Source organism: Alosa sapidissima, chromosome 17 (assembly GCF_018492685.1).
Source record: "Alosa sapidissima isolate fAloSap1 chromosome 17, fAloSap1.pri, whole genome shotgun sequence".
Taxonomy (NCBI): domain Eukaryota; kingdom Metazoa; phylum Chordata; class Actinopteri; order Clupeiformes; family Clupeidae; genus Alosa; species Alosa sapidissima.
This window is the reverse complement of record NC_055973.1, coordinates 16,812,816-16,830,725: the sequence shown is the minus strand read 5'-3', so window position 1 is coordinate 16,830,725 and position 17,910 is coordinate 16,812,816. Positions and strand designations below refer to the sequence as shown.

The following is a 17,910-nucleotide window of genomic DNA, read 5'->3' as shown; positions in this document are numbered from 1 at the left end:
TGTGTGTCTACATAGAGTGAACATATGGTGTAATAGAGATTTTTAAGCACTTCTCACCCATGGGAATCAGGGCCTGTTTCAAGTGTGATGTGAGATATAGTGGTAATGTGTTAGAGGTAGTAGTCTGTCATATGGTCAGCTGTATATAAAGGAGAGGAAGCTCTTTCTCTGCCGTGTCTTGCTAGCCTCTCACTGTCTGTACAATAATGTTTTCACTTTTAACGGAAGGCCACTTTGTGCACGGAAAGGTTAAGGCCATCACAAACGGCCTCATACTTATGCAAAATGTGACCTATAAGACTGTTAAATCTTTTCTACCATGTCAGCAAGCCGTTTAGAGCAGACACCGAGTGAAAAACCCCTGAGTCGGGTGAACGAAGCCCAGACGAGGATCAGCCCTGTAGTCTATTACCAAAGACAAGCCCAGAACATACCAGCAAACCCCCCCCCCCCCCCCCCCACCCCCCCCCCGGTCTGCCCCAGTCGGCGTCCACTTGAGAGGTCTTCAGAGTGGATCATGGCCTCAGGCGGGGGAGTGACACGTGTGGAGCGCGGGGAAGGGTCTGCTGCTAGCGTGCCGCCGCTCGCACACGGAAGCCTCGTCGGAAGTCTCTGCTCAGCGGCGCGCCGGCAGGGAGGCAGCAGCTCTCGGTGGCCCTGGAGTGTGTGGGGCTGCTAATCACCTCCCCGAGAAGCCCCTCACACTTCATTAAAGGACATAATCAAGTTCATTACGATTTCATAGACGTTCAGGTACCAAATGGCTCCAGATAAATCATTGGCTGTGTGGAGCGAGCCTTGGCACCGGCGGGTGGACTGTGTGGGGGTTATCTCTGCCTGCCAGGCAGCAAGAGAGCCGCCACAGGCACACAGGGCGGCCCGCTGACCGACACCGGCGCTTGCCATGACCTTTGAACGACCTTACAGGAAATAGGGCCAGGGAAATGGGGTTGATTTCGCCCATGCTCGACTTCAACTGACACCTCCCCACCACCACCACCCCTCCAACTCCATATCCCCGGAGCCTCCCCACCCCAACCCCCACCCCCGGCATGCAAGGCTAGGCTGAAAAGTGGCACCCTCAGCCCTCCCATTGGGCTCCAGGCCTGCTGGAATCCCCAGAGGGCCTCTCTCCTCTTTCCCCTCCCATCCAACTCTGGCTACGCCGGCCAGTGTGTCCTTGCTTAACCTGGGGCCCTGGGAAACTTTCCAGCTCTGACAGAATGGATCTCCTCTCACACGGTAATGTAACATTTACCATGGGGAGAAATAAGAGGGATCCACAGGGACCTAGTGGGCTGGATTGTGCTCAGGAGAGGGGGGGGAATCATCACCTCAGCCTCAGTGTAAAATGGAGGGGACAGGATAAATCCCTGGACAATCTAATGGATGTACAGAGGGTAATGGGGTTGTGCTGATGAACTGTTTAGACTATATGTCATTGGACTGCTCTGGAGTTCTCTCTTATGTCCATTAGAGATATGCACCAGTGTGGCATGAACCCAAGCCACTTGTAATAAATGTGTGGGTACTAGTGAGAGACTAGTGTGGTTAGACAAGTGTGCTTAGAGAGTCATTATGATGGCAGTGTTCCACTGGAGAGGGGAGCAAAGAGATGCCGATGACCATCACCTGAACCAGAGTATGTACCTCATCTCACAAACCCAACCCCCACCCCCACCCCCCACCAAAAAAAGGCCAAACAAGCAGCCATTCAGGCGGCCTGTTCCCCACTCTGTGGGAATGAATGCTGTTTGGCTGGGAGCAGGGAGGTAGATCAGGAAGCACGGGGAGGGAGGGGCTGCATGGGCCAGAATGAGAGTACTGTGGAGAGAGAGATAGAGAGAGAGAGAGAGAGAGAGAGAGGGAGGAAGAGAGGAAACCTCAGTGGAACAAAAGACCTTCAGGATTAATTAGCCGTCAGATTGGTTGTAGGGCACAGAGGCGCTCGCTGAATTCAGAATGGTTTCCATCCCTGCCTGCTGGTTACCATATCGGAGCCAATGCCACAGCACAGCAGATTAGCCGCATGGCTTGTCCATCTCTTCCCTCACCCTCACCCAATGTGTAGATGCACCAGCAGTGGAACATTCGTGCCTGTATGTCTTCTTTGTTTCTTAACAAGGGCCTGAAGTCAAAAAAAGACCCAGCTCCATTAGGTATTTATCATGTGTTCCGTCTTCTCTGCGCTGTATTTTGCCAGTGTGAGAGAGGCAGAGGGATGATGTGACGTGATGATGCATATCTCTTTATCATGACATAGCTTGACCTTGTTAGACATCATTAAGTGTGTTCTGCATTTGCTTCATAGCACTGAGTAACCCAATAAGGGATTGTACACTCCGTTGTCATGGCTGGTCACCTTGTGACCTCATTACGATGTCATTTCCTGGAGCACAGGAAGTGTTCAGGAGTGCATGCCAATGGCTTTATTTTAAGGATCATTCTGGTACCGTCAGGTCATCTTAATGGACTGGAATAACCTTAAAATATTTTTTTCCTGACTCATCCTAGTGAAATATGCAGTGTTTGGTTAGAACAGCCTCCCATCTTTCTGCCATGACAGTCAGTGCAGCATTTTCTCACATTTCCTCCTAAATAATAATGGCGACAATGGTGATGATGATGACCAGGGTGCTGATGCAAATGCATTAGCCATTATATCATTCTAAAAGAGAGGTGAAAAGTGTGACAGTGTTCTCATGAAATATTGACTTGACCACTGAGAAGGCCTCTCCTGTGTGCTCCGCTTCAGTGCGCTAGAGTTCTACTCCTCTCCTAACACCTGCCACGGCGCTTTTGGATTTTCAGCACGAGGTACAGTGGAAATCCATTTCCTCTGGCCTGCTTTAGCGAAAAGCCTCGCAGAATGTTTCATGTTTTCTCAGAGCACACACCAAGACCTCTGACGTGTGGGCTTGAAGTCCTTGGTGTCAGATAATGCAGAGTGCTCAGGATGCACCTAAATAAGCATGTGCTAAATGAGTAATGACTTCAGGCTTTCATTTGTGGGAAACCTTTGTCTCTCCCAACGCTTAGCTCCCTCTAGTGGAGTCTGAGGAAAAGTTGGTCTAAAAGTTGTTTTTGTGTTTTTTTTTTACCTTTCTGCCTCAGAGGCAAAGGTGGTGAGGTATGAGCTGTGTGTGTGTGTCATTGGTTACTTATATCTGAGCAGTGTTTATTTTTACACTTGTTTTAATTGGAGAAGAACATGTTTTCCTGCAGAGAGGCATGTTACAGTAGATGTGCACGTGAAGTACACCTTTGCTAATCAGACACCCACACAAAGCCATTTGTGGACATATCAAAAACTAATTTATAACTTTCTCCAATATGCATGACTACGAGATACTTTACCAGATGTGAAAGAAAAAAATAGTAAAACTGAGTACTGTTGAACATGTTTTGATCTGCTGTTTGTCTCTTGTTTTAAGACAATTAAAACTCCTAATGGCAGTATATGGCCACTGCAGGAACTGGTTGCAAGGAACTGCTGTTAAACATAGTATTCATAGGTCAAATTACAATAGTGGGGAATCAGGCAAGATTCATTTAGTTCAGTCAGTCAGCTAGATTTTCTGCTATATTTATTTGCTATTAGCAGCAATATGCCTGAAGGAAACAGGTGTTGCTTGTTGTTGTATTGATAGGCTGTCAGAACCAGTCTGTTATGTTTACGGAAGTGTTAGTGCCAGATTGGGAAAAAGAAAGCTTGCTACACTGTCACATTGTCACATCCTGTCCATGCTTCAGGGCTGGTTGGATATGTCTTGTTTTCAGATTTTTAAAAAGGCTGTTTTAGTGATTTGGTCAAAATTGGCACTACTGTTGTACATTCATTCATTATTTTACTACTCTTATACTACTCTGACTCTTATAAAGTAAAACCTTGCATGCTGCCTGAACGCTTGTATCCTCTTACTGTCCAGCATAAATGTACAGTGTCCAGCATAATATTTCTACAGTGTCATATTTGCAAGGAATGGTGAGCACTTGAATTGTTTTTGACCCATGTGAAGTCTTGTAAGAAATCAAATTATTGATTTTTGCCAAGCGGTGAGATAGCCTGAACTTTTTTTTTTACTTTTCCTTGGCCAATGGAAATATGATGAAGTCACTGGCTTGTGAAAAGGCCTTGTGAACATAATATTGTGGCACCCAGGAGTTCTTTAGGCTGCCCCACCACTTGTATTGCTACTGGAGATATAGTCCATTCAAATACAGACACACACTCTCTCTCTCTCTCTCACACACACCCACACCCACACACACACACACACACACACACACACACACACACACACACACACACACACAAACACACACACACACACACACACACAAACACACACATACAGAGACACAGTGTGAGGGAATGGTTGATTTGAACCACCAGTTGAAGCACTTCAATACCCTTTAAATCCTAACTAATGTTGGAGAGAAGGGATGAGCATCCTCTTGACACTCTCACACTCTGCACCTCCGTCATCATTTTGTGTTCACTACCTTGTAGAAAGTGAGAGTGTTGATTCACTACAAAACACTTTTGCTATTTAAAAAGTCAATATTCTATCCAAAGCAATTCTCTATGTTGATAATCACAAACCATAAGGCAACACACACACTCTCTCGCTCTCTCTCTCTCACACACACACACACACACACACACACACACACACACACACACACACACACACACACACAGGTCAGCCATGCGAGCACATTTTTCAAGTTCTCAGTTATGCCCTGTTTTAGCCATCTCTGATTTGAGACTTTCTCCATGCAAACACGGTGCATCTGACATTTTCCCTTGATCCCTCATTGTGTCGTTTAGAGGGAAAAAGCAAACAAACAAACACCTTGAGCTATGAATCAAATGTCAGGTGTGGCAGTCTCCTGGAACCATATCAATATTTCATGATGTATGGCTTGCTAGAGGGTTTTCAGAAAGGTAGGACCAGTAGACATGGCAAAGGGGTTCCAGTCTACTCTGTCAACCATAGACAGAACACCCCCCCCCCCCCCCCATATCCTTCCAGGTCCAAATTCTTTAGTATTCAGTGTGTGTGTGTTTGTATGTGTTGGTGGGGGGGATATATACTGTATGTAGGTGCTGTACAAATACTAAGATTATCTGCAGTGTGTGTAAATGTTGCTAATCTTGGTGATGTACGTATGTGCTTTCAGCACCTTGGCAACAATCCTTAAGCTCGAGTTGAAAGCGCGGCCGTGGTCAGAAGTCTGCCGATTGGCAGCTGTGTGGTCAGCCTAAAAGCCGAGCGGCTGATATCTTCAGTCGCAGCAGAGATGACTTTTCTTTGGCATCAGCATGACGGTCAACACACTATCACTTAGAAAAAAATACAGAGGATGGTTCCCGCTGCACTTCAGAAGACGTGTTTAAATGGTTCCCTTTGCTGAGCACATGAAAGTGGCCCCTCCATGCATGTGTGAGATTACCAGGAGGTGTGGGTTGGCTTTTTTCCCATTTCCTTTTTTCAAGCGATTCCACAGCAATGGATTTTGTTTACATTGGCTTTTGGTTTGTGGAAGCTGCTCCTTTTTGGAATCACTGTGTAAAATGATAAATTAGACACCATGCATTGCCAAATTTACTTTCAGACAGAGGGAAATGGCAAAAGGGTCCATTGCAAATCTGACTGGGTGCCTGAAATTTCTGCTAGCATTTATTTATTTTTGTTTATGTAAAGATAGAATCAATGACTCTGGAGAAAGGCTGTTGATATTTGGGCTTATCAGTTTGGGCTTATCAGTGTTAAGTTCCTGAAGAGTTGATTTGCTGGATTGTTATGGCTGGGTCCATCCCCTGTGTTTATTTCCCATGGAATATATATATATTTAAGCAATAAGCCCTGAGAGGCCGTAGGTTACACTGATTCTACAACAGCTAAGGGGCACGACCCGCTAGCGGAATGCCTAAACTCCCCCTTAGCTGTTGTAGAATCAGTGTAACCTACGGACTTGAGTGGCTTATTGCTTTTCTAAAACTGTTACTATAAATACCTGGCAAAGTTTCATAAAGTGAAGGCACAGCAACTAGAAATGTAACGATTTATTCATAGATAATCATTCTTCCGCCAAGAAATATATTTCCTCTATCTGAATGGTTGCCAAGCAACGTCAAGACGCAGCTACTTTAACTTTGTATCAAGTTATGGTAGCACAGTAACATAGAATGAAATGTGGTCAAGGTGTATGTTTATACTGCATTTTACAACTGCATCGAACGCGATTCAGCCAATCACAGTCAAGGACCGGAACTATCAGTTTTAGAAATATATATATATATATATATATATATATATATATATATATATATATATATATATATATATATATATATATTTGGCTGCTGACTAGAATGGCTGCACTGATTGCAGCAAAGGCTCTCTGCTGAATATGTTGCATGTTCTGTGTGTGATTAGCAACATGGGCATCGTCCAGACACATTTTTAAATTGATACAAGTGTTGATGACCTTTTGACACGTGCCAAAAAAACATTGCTGTAAAGAGATCCTGACCCCGAGATAGCAGCTGATCTATCTTTCCACATAATTGTTGCAGTTGTCAGTGGCGTGTGTGGAAGCTGTGCGGCATGGGCAGCGTTTAGAAAACGGCCGCTGGTTAAGCGATGATGTGAGTGTGCGTGTGTGAGTGTGAGTGTGCGTGTGCGTCCGCGCCAGCGGCCCATCATTAGCGACCTCAGCCTCCTCTGCGGCAGGGTCCTCCTGGCTGATGAGCGGATTAATGAGTGATGTGTGAATGGCCCTCGCCACTGCCGGCGTAGCCGCCCTCCCCCGCCACGCTGCCGCACAGCCGAGTGCCGCTCGTTAAAAGCACATCACCAGCCCTCTCATTTCCACTCCTCTTCATGTTGCCACTGCCCCCCCCCTCCCCTCCCCCACCCCCACACCTCACCACTGCTCCCTTCCAGGGCAGGTCATGTTATTCCTTTGATGCAGTCATTTTTCTCTCCCTTTTGATGCATTATGGATAAAGGTGCCGATGTGTGTTTTACACCACATCACATTATTAAGCTATTTTGTTCATATCCTCTCTTTTTTATCTTGACGCCGGGGTTAATCAGGTGGGATTGACACACAGCCACTGAAATGGCCTTTAAGCACCTTCTCTTCCTTTGGGTCTATAATCATCAGCATTAGTATTTTGTGCTCATATTTTCAACACTGAAACTATTTTAGAATGACTCTTTGTGAAAGGTGCTTGCTTCGTTTTGAGACCAGCATTCAGCAGCGGTGCACAAAGATAATTTATTGAATGATGCTTTGAACGGGTTCTTGAAATGAGCTGTGACAGAGCCTCTGAACTGCAGCTGTAAGTCCTGATCTGAGTTCTACTACCACTGTCTATATTGAATTCAGTTCTTTTGTTAAAGCTGTTTGTGGTTGGTGCCAGGGGGCTGTTGTTAGACAGATAATGTGCTTCCCACTACACAAATACACGTACACAAGGACACACAGACTCATATCTCTGCACAGAGTTAGAGAGAGAGAAACAGAGAGAGTGAGAACTAAAATAAGCCTGAAGCATGTGCTGCTTCAACAGTTACTGCATTTCTATGACAGTAGTCAAACTTTTTCTTCTGTTGGCAAAACAAAAAGTTTCTGTTGCACAGAAGTGATAACATTTTAGAATACACTGGAGATGACAAACTGATTTCCCCAAAACTACTTACTGTTAGAAGTGTCAAATTTCTGCACAGAAGTAGTGCATATACTATAGATGCCATTTTGTCGCAGACCTTGGACTGTGTGCCAACGACTGGAGTTTATTTATTTTTATTTTGTTTGTTTGCGGGTGGTGATGTGATCGTAACAGTCATATCTCTATGTACGATCAGCCAACGCTGTCAGAAAACTGTGGCACTCAGCATCCCATTGTGCAAACTTGCTTGCACGAAGCAACGCCATCGTTCATTTCACATCCGCGTCTCCATAATGGGGTGTGTAAGCTGTCAGCGAGTGCGGAGCGCGCCCTCCGAACCTGCGCGTGTGCGTGCTGCTGTCACCTGCCATCCCTGTCCGTTTGCATTGGCTACTCTGCGCTAAGAGACACTCTGGTCGTCTGCAGCAGCCAGGGCCTAGTTTGCACATCACATCACATCCACGTGCTGGAGCAGCGGGAAGGATCTCCGCCATGTAGGCCAGAGAGTCCATGTTCAAACAAGGTCGTTTGTCTTTTACGCACCACAGTCCACCACACCACCGTCTCTACCCACCTCTCTCTCTCTCTTTCCCTCTCTCATTTTCTCACCTCTCTCTCCATCTCTCCCCATCTCTCCCTCTCTCTCTCTCTCTCTCTCTCTCTCCCCTCCCCCATCCCCCCCCCCCCTCCCTTGCTCTGTAAGCCATTACCTCAGGTGTAATAGCTTCCAGGTCAGGTCATCTCTCGGGGAGATTTTGTGGAGCGGTGCAGTTGCCTGGGCTGTTTTGTGGGGGTCAGGTGTACGCTTGGTCGCTCAGGTGGCACGGCACCGCTCTCCCCTCATGCATACGCGAGGGAACGTGGGGGGAGGGAGAGAGGGCAGCGGCTGGGGTCAGGTACCGAATGCTCAGCCTACTTTCTTGTTTTCCCCTAATACATCACTGGTTTTCTCTCTCTCTCTCTCTCTCTCTCTCTCTCTCTCTCTCTCTCTCTCTCTCTCTCTCTGTTTTTCGGTTGGTGTCAGACATGTGGCTGGTGAAGGGAAAAAAAGGCTGTTTTATGATTATTGTGGCACAGCCTGGCTGATCTGAGTGACAACACCCTGCTGATGGAGCTAAAAGCATTGCTGGGTGGAAATCTGTTCCACAGACTGCATGGCCATCTGGACTTTGTGCAGAGAAAAAAGGAAGAAAGAGAGAGAGAGAGAGAGAGAGAGAGAGAGAGAGAGAGAGAGAGAGAGAGAGAGAGAGAGGGGGTCCGGGTGGAAAAGGTTGGACATCGTTTGAGGCAACATCGTGTGACACTTTTCTTTTCAGAAGACAAAGAAAACCTGTGCGTTGTAGTTCATCCTCTAGGGACATTGTCGGTCAAGATCTGTTTTCCTGTCATGAAACAAAGAAAAGGAGCACAATCAAATAAGAGCTGTAGTATCTGCGTGTCTCTTGCACTTTTTTGTTTTTCATTTCAAGGCAGACTGCAGCAGAAAGAGAGGGGAAGTCTGATAGCAGAGGTTACAGCGAGCCACCAAGGGTTTAAAAAATCCTCCTCGCGGCAGGGGCTCTGGACACTCAGATGATTTTTTTATAAAAGAAAAAAATTTCCCAAAGGCAAGGTTTGGTCAACTGAATAGATATCAACTTTCACAAGGCTTCCTGTCTGCAGTAGGGAGCCTAAGGCAGGATGATATAGGTCTAGGAAGACACCATTAAAACGTACAGAATTAATTGTTAAATACCTCCACGAAGAAATATTTGACGTGGCCCCGTTTATATGCGGCCATTGCCACTCTGCGGGGCCCTGATAAGGTGGCCAGGCCTTAGAAAGGAGAGAGGGGGAAAATGATGACCCTTGCACATGTGGTCATATGATTGGATTCCCATGAGAGGATATTGCAGGGTCCAGTGCCACAATGGGCGACCCTGCTGAAAGATATGTCACCCCCCCCCCCCACATAAGCAGCGTAGTTAATTGCAAGACAGTATTAACCCCCCCCCCCCCCCCCACAACACCACACCATTGCTCCATAGCTCTACATATTCGCCCCCACCACTGTTCCATGTATTCGCCCCCAGTTATTGAACTGTGTGCGTGTGTTTTGTGTGTCTATGCAAGTGTCTACTGTATGTGTGTGTTTGTTGGAGAGGATGCAGGTTTTTCAAAACAAAGTATTAGTGAGGCCAACCAGTATAGCAATTTAGCCCACCTACATTGTCCTATGTTTGGCGCATGCCTTCATATAGTAAGGTCAGAATTCAAAAAAATATACAATCAATATCAATTTAGTTTTTTTTTTTCACTGCTGTTTGACTGGATCTAATTGATTACTCTGACGATCAGGCATTGAATGGCCTTATACAGAGAGTGTGATTCCACATAGAGGTGCACTGTAAACCATGCTGTAGTGCTGTGGGCCATACATGACCAGGCAGTCAGACTCCATGTCTTTATATTACAAGACATTTTTCTCTTTTTTCTAAACTTTGAGGACAGAGATGCATGCAATATGTACCCTCACAATACATAGCTCAGTTGTTTAATATGTTTGAAAATGTACATTATTTCTCAGTACTATTTAGAAGTAAATTGGCAGCATACGATTTGGTGCATTTACTGGTTATTAGCACTATTCAATTTAATGTCTTCTTAATGTCATGTTACTGGACAGTTTTCCAGTTTCTACACAAAATTATACAGCAGTTTAAAAAAAAAAAAAACTCTCCCCTAGTCCCTCCACCGAGCCCTGGGGGTCAGTGGAGAAAATTCCCCCTTGACATTTGTGTTCCTGGCACAATATTGACTTCTGAGGGGAGACGAATGCACAGCTTGCAGTGACATTCCACATTACACAAGAAAAAGAGTTTGTAGAGATATTTGTTTGCTGTTAGCAGTGGCTTGTAGAGATATGTGTTTGCTTGTTAGCAGTGGCTTGTAGAGATATTTGTTTGCTGAAGCAAGTTTTACTCTTTTTATTGAGTTGAAATCGATCCATGAGCAATGTGGTGGTGAATATATTTGCTTTCATTTGCTGTTGTTTTACCACAGCAGGTTAAACCAAAGCATTACAAATGTGAGATGAACATTAAAGATATAGCCTATATAATAAGTGAAGACACATTTTCAATCAACAGACAAACTTATACTGATTCTCCCATGGGTTTCTAGTTAGATATATTGGAATAATATAACTGTGCATTAGTAAACAACACAACACCTAACAAATGACAGATGGGATAATGCCTTAGACAGACTGGTTGTTCAGGAAAGCTAAGCTAGCCACTGGCTGATTAACTGACATACACGGAAAACAGCTATAGGCTGCAATGTATCCACAAATATCTATTTTTAATCTGGAATGGATAAACCTTTCAATTACCTGCCATTTATTCCCCAATGTTACAAGGTGTAGACAATGTTATGATGTGTTATGATGTGTTATTGTGTAGACAATGTTATGACTTGGGCCATCCCAGACCTCCCATCTGGACACACCTCTGTTAGAATCTGACCTCCAAGTACTCCAGACTCAAATAGGTTATAATAGTTAATCTTAAATCTAAAGTTATAATGCTAATAGTCCTGCTTTATGGGGTGATGTAGAGACTCTTATCCTTGTCAGACATTCACAAGGTCACCAGTGCCAGTGGTTCTGCTGCACCACTCCTAAATGCAGACCCACGGACTGAACTCTCACACCCAACCAGGCCGACATCTTGTGCTGTCTCTTTCAAGGTGTGGTGTTGCCTTATGGTTTGTGATTGTCAACATAGTGAATTGCTTTTGATAGAATATTGACTTTTTTAAATAGCAAAAGTGTTTTGTAGTAAATCAACACTCACATTCTACAAGGTAGTGAACACAAAATGATGAGGGAGATGCAGTGTGAGAGACTGCCAAGAGGATGCTCATCCCTCTTCTCCATCATTAGTTAGGATTTAAAGGGTATTGAAGTGCTTCAACTGGTGGTTTAAATCAACCCTTCCCTCACACTGTGTCACTCTGTGTGTGTGTGTTTGTGTGTGTTCATTTGCACACATCGGCTCCCTAAGTCCATGTTAAAGTGAGAATAGAATTCCAAGAATATATTGTAATGGCAAGGCCGCTTCACATCAAGCTGGTTTATTTAGTCAGAAGCAGGGACACAAACAACAATACATGGCACACACAAGGTTAGTCAACAACACTCATACAGTACACGCAGAGGGTGGTCACACTCACACCGACAAAAAGGGTCACACAAGAGGCAGAACTAAAGAGGGATTCACGCTACACTAAAACACATCCATAAACAGTAAATAAAGACAAAAACACACACAATAACCCCCCCAAAGTTCTCCCGGAACCCCAGCTGCAGTGCATTGTGGGAACCGCTAGCATCCAGTCTCATACACCGACGTTACAATATGTACAGTATTCTTATTTCAGAAGGTAGGGTGCCACCATTATATGTTTTACTTTAAACTTGCAGAATGGCCAAGGGCACTCTTTAGTAACAGTGAGGATTGACAACATTTGGCTTGGAAACAATGCAAAAACCTGGTCTGCCGCCAGATGGTAACCCACCACTTCATTTTGAATAGCTGCAGTATTTCTAATATCAGCTCTTGTCCTCTTGAGTATTTTTATGGAGGTGACTTTGATTTCTATGGTTAATTTAGGTGAAGAGACATTTTAGCAATGTGTTGCTTAGGCTAGTTCAAAGGAAATGGAGGGACACTTTCTTGATTGTTCATTATTTGAACAGTATGCATAATTGAAAGGGTTTTTGACCGGTCTCCTGATTAACAGGGTTCCTGTGCCTCAGTCAGGGTGACTCCTTTCAATTTACATTCATTAAAGGCAAACACATGACCTTAGAATTCAGAGTCAAGGTTTAGCTTTTTTAATCCCTTGGGGGAAAAGGTGCTGAGACATCAGCGATCCAGCTCTGATCTTTTGACCAATTGGGGACAAGTCTGTCCAGTGGTGACACCCATTCATAATTTTCTGCATCCATAAAGCCAGTGTGCACAGCTGAAGCATTGAGACCATCAGCACATTCAGTTAGCTATAATATGGAATGATCACATTACATTTATTTTCATTGTTCCTTTTTCAATTTTCACATCATTTCAGTCACTCAGCAGATGCTGCAAGCAAATGGAACTTCATTTACACGCCGACTCGTGCCCATCTCCCCAAGGGCATTGTGGGATGCCGCCACCTCTGTGGAGGGGCAGGCGGGGGGGGGGGGGGGGTTAGGGAGTTGGGATGATTACACAATCAGGCAAAACTGGGAGCGTTCTTTTATCGCTGCGCTCTGGGTTTACCTCTCCGCTGGCACCGCTGGTGGGCGAGAGCAGTGGACGTCCTCGCGCGGTCAGCAAGCTCCGCGCACACAGCTCCAGCGGGGCCATAAACACCAATATGCTTGGTAATGGCTTTTATGGAGCGCTGCGCCATGTCTCCTGAGCCATCAATAGCCTTGTGGCCACCGAGGGGCCAGCCCAGCAAACCGTCAGAGCTGTCAGCAGGCATCACGGTCTAGAGCAATCAGCTGCTTTGTGTGTGTGTGTGTGTGTGTGTGTGTGTGTGTGTGTGTGTGTGTGTGTGTGTGTGTGTGTGTTTGTTCATGCGTGTATGGTTGGGGGGTATGTAAGTGGGTGGTTGGTGTGTGTGCTGTGTGGTTATTTTATGTACATTTATGCATAGATGGTATTAATCTTATAAATTACTTGGAACAAAAAAAAACAGACATGCTAGTGGCATTGGTGAGATGAAGTGGACCCGATGTGTAGGTTGGTAACATCTGTTAGTCAGAATGAGTGGGATTGGAGGGGGCAGGGAAGTTGGCCGCAGTGCCTTTCCGCCAGGCGCCATGTGCTCAGTCACTGTGGGCCCACACTCGGCGGCGGGCACAGATGGCACGCCTCTCTGATGTCACCAAACAAATCGCCGCATTTCATTAGCGTGAGTGTTTCACACTAATGCTCGCTGTCCAGCCCGAGTCGGCTGCTTTATTGTCATCAAATTATTTTTCCTGTGGCAAACATTTTGACATGAATTAGCGAGGGCTGCCCCACTAGTAGCGCTGCCAGAAGGAATGTCACAGCGCTGCAGACGTGACACAGCGCAGTGTGTGTGTGTGTGTGTGTGTGTGTGTGTGTGTGTGTGTGTGTGTGTGTGTGTGTGTGTGTGGTGCCGAAACTCAGCCGCTCAGCTGTTCAGAAGTGGCAAACAAATGAACTGTACATGAGTAGATTTCTTAAGAGCAGATGGTCTTGTGCTACATTAGCTATTCATAACAGACCAGTACTTAGTAAATCTTTTACCCGTGTGTCATTGGAGTAAATGTGCTGTAATTACTGTGTCACATGTCAATAATACATCACTAATGTGTTAACTAAGACCTTTCTTTGAAGCCCCATAACAATGTTTAAATCTGTATTCATATGTGTGTAGTTTAGTCTAAATTTCATGTACATTTGTAGTTAAACACATTAAATACATCATTAAACCACTCTTGAGTAGAATGAATCAAACGTTGTAATGTTAACCGGTATCCCTGTGAATATCATAACAATAAACAAATTCTTTGTTCACAAGAAAGCAATCACATCCCACCTGCTTGCATGGATGAGAAAAGTGAAGGAAACCTTCATTGTTTCTTGCAGGACTTTGCAGACGCAATATTCCACTTGGTGAGAGAGAAATACTGGGAGCTGGCAGGCTGCTCCTCCCCCATGCATGCACGTCACAAAGCCCTGGCAGGCATCGTAATGACCAGAGGTATGGCAAGAACATTTTCATTCACCTTTATTTATTTATAAAAAATAGGAATACACCGTGGTGAATTATTCAACCCCTGTGCAATACAGAGCTCTCAGCTCCACGGCAACCCGCCACACCTGCTGAGGAGAGTGTGTACTGTACTGTGTGCCCAGAGAGAATTGTAGCCACTGGGACATTAAATATTGAAACGGATCCTCAATGGGAGAGATAGAAAGCAGGAGAGTGAAGGCTGGAACTCTGCAGCCTTATATTCATGATATCAGGATGGGCCACTGGGCACACTGCTCCTTAATTGGCTGTGTGCTACTTTTGAGTTGTGGCAGTTGGACCAGATTTGATACATTTTCCTTTTTGAGCAAACAAGCTTTTGTCCGTGTGATTCTTAAATAAAATAAATCTTACTTTTCAATCTAACTTACCAAGTTCCAAAGTTAATGATTAAATGATTTTAATAAATAGCTGCACCTACCAATACTTATTTGGAATTTGTAGTATTTAAGTGCAATTAACCTAGGTCTATGCAAATGTAATGTTTGGCAATGTAGAATACTGGATTGACTGTAATTAACACAAAATTGGTTTAGCAATCTGTTTTTGGACTGATGCCTATACTTTTTAGCTATGGCCCTGTGTGGACCTTGGCCAAAATAAGGCAAATTGGTTTAGAAATGCATCCTTAATTGCTAATGTAACATAAACATAAATTAAACATAAATTTAACAAAACATCTGAACTCTCGAATTTCAACCTTGTATGTTTCATTACATAATACTAATGCTTCTGATAAGTGTTTTTACCTTTGGGCCTAAACCATATTGTGAATGCAACTGATCATTAACAAATGATGCCATGCCATGCCATGCCATATCATAAAGAGAATGCTTTAGAAACATTAGGCAGCCTCATCCATGTTTGTGGTTCTCTTGGCCTCTTCCCAGTGAATTGTGCTGGTAGCAGAGTGATACAGAGCCACTAGCAGATGTGTTGTGCCAGTGCAGGGTGCTGGTGTTTAGCGCTGGTAATGTAGCATTTGTTTATTTTTAGCTGAGCGCGTTATCTCTCGCTTGGGCTCTGCCAGACTGTTTGGGGGTCAGTGGCGGTATCAGTATCGAGATTCCCTTTGAGGGGCCAGCAGCTCATCAATTTCTACTTCAGTGAGATCACCGTTGCCTTGACCCTAATCCCATCCCTCTCCCTCTCTCTCTCTCTCTCTCTCTCTCTCTCTCTCTCTCTCTCTCTCTCTCTCTCTCTCTCTCTCTCTCTTTCTTCTAAACACACACACAGACACACACACACACACACACACACACGCACACACACACATGCGCACACACACACACGCACTCCCTGCCTGCCACCCAATAATTGGTCTGTTTGTTTATTAATAAGTGTGTTATCTTCAAAGATCCAGACGCTGGCAGCCCAAGTATTTGTGGCATGGGGCTAGCAGACACAAACTTGACAGAAGCACTAGGGGCTCTGTTCTTGGTTGTGAGACATCTATTGGATGTCTCAGACTCTGCCCCTCGTTGGCAGAATACTAATGAGGATTCAACTTTGAACCACTGGACCCCCCTCCCCTCCCAAACGTACCCTGTCTTCACTCACTCTCGTACACACATCCAAGCCCATGGAGAATGTTTTAACCTGAATAAGATTGCTTGTCTTTTATTTGTTGGCGATCTGCAAGGAGGATAGAGAGGATGTGAATCAGGCAGAGTGATGGAGTAAATAAGACTCAGTGTAAAGAATCCCATTTAAAGCCCAGCGCAGTGTGGATGATTTGGAAATCTCCTTCCTTCACAACATCAGTGGTCTGACAGCAGAGCTGAATCCTTAGCAGTTTCCTGTCCTCGTGTCTTTGTCTTTGGAGAGAGGAGATTATTTAAAGAAGAGATTCTCATACTAGAAGTGGGTTCAGGAGGGATTTCACTGATTATAACAGGGTTTTCATCTTTTATTTTTTATTAGGTTTAGCCCACACAGTACATTCTTTTTGTGCTTCCCCTGTGAATTGGGTCGTCTGGAAACAGTGTGCTCCTGAGAACATATTCATTTTCAGGAGTCTTGTTGGTTTTGTTAGTATATCAAGGTTGATTTCCCCCTGTCCCCTGCTCTCTTTTACACAGTGAAGATCACAGCAACATTCGTACCAACAAGACTCTAGTTAGCACTTGCACATGCAATCATTTCTACACATAACCCTTTTTTTTCTCAGAACTTGTAAAAGTTTTGAAAAGAGTAAAACATCATGGTTGTGCTGTGGGCACGCGCCTGTTTTTATAGAGTGCATCCGTATAATGGAGCTATGTGTCTGCTGTCTTACCTGTCAGACTGCAAAAATTGCAAATGTCCCCCCACATTGTGACTGATAATTAAAGTTCATGTCTGTTATAGTAACACATTTGGCACCTCACTCTCCCCACCAACGTGAGCCATTTGAGGGACAACAGTCTTTAATGTTGACTCATCCTGACGATGAGCCCCTCTTTGACCTCATTTAATTTTTTGTGCATTTAGCAATGACAGAGCGACTTCTGAAACATCGCCTCCTGAATCTTTCTCGGCTGTAATGTGATGGAAATGAGTCCACACACATTGACCTTGTCGAGCCTTCATGCTACTGGAGAAAATGGATTTAATGCTAATTTTGTAATTATGAAGGAAAAAAATCTTTTTTTCTTAAAAATAGACTTTCACCGTTTGTTCCAGACATTTTGTGAGGTGATGTTTGAAAGCTTAAAGCTTACGGTGAGACAGACTGAAGTAATTGGTTCTTTTGCACGGACAATGAGTGTTTTTGAAATTATTTAACGTCCTTTAGTCAAGGAGAATTGAAAGCATCATTTTGATGGTTTCTTATGACAAGGGGATGACTTTGTTGAGAAATTGATGATCTGCTTTCTTTTCCGTTTGCTTTCTTATTAGGCGAAACCCATTTGGAAAATGCATGTGTAACGATGGTGATTAACCTTTCACCATCACGAGAAGCTGCCCCTCCAGCACAAGTACACTTCACAGTGTAAATACCATTAATTACCATTTGCTGCCAATTACCAGTTGCCTAAGTACCAGCTGGGGATAATGCAGGCTGGTGGGAGAGGGGATGCGTCCACTGATCCATTTCTGAAAAATACTGCCCAGGGCTCAACAGAGGCTCAGGTCACCAGTACAAATTCATCCACTCAGAGGAGCTACAAAATGTTACCTTGCTCAGTATTGTTTTGTTTAACAAGATTAACATTTAGTTGTGACTTTAGGGTGATTTGCAGGTTTAATAATGGCATAACCAAAATGTGACTTTGTCCATTATGATCATGAATAGCAAATAGCTACATTTGTGCACTGAAAAGAATGCTAAGTTGTGGCTGTTGGTTTGTTTGTGAGTGATATTATCTTACTACACGTGGCGAATTCTCTACCAGTGTGCGCTTTGATGTTGTAACGCGGCAGCT

At 44.4% G+C, this 17,910-nt stretch overlaps 1 protein-coding gene across 1 annotated transcript in view; it reads left to right on the top strand.

Annotated features, from left to right (window-relative positions):
- The window catches only part of adarb2 (adenosine deaminase RNA specific B2 (inactive)), a 121,564-nt gene that overhangs the window by 84,314 nt on the left and 19,340 nt on the right, over positions 1 to 17,910 (top strand). The window contains exon 4 of the mRNA XM_042068505.1: positions 14,338 to 14,452. Within this exon, the coding sequence (XP_041924439.1) occupies positions 14,338 to 14,452 (115 nt within the window). The remainder of the gene's footprint in view (positions 1 to 14,337; positions 14,453 to 17,910) is intronic.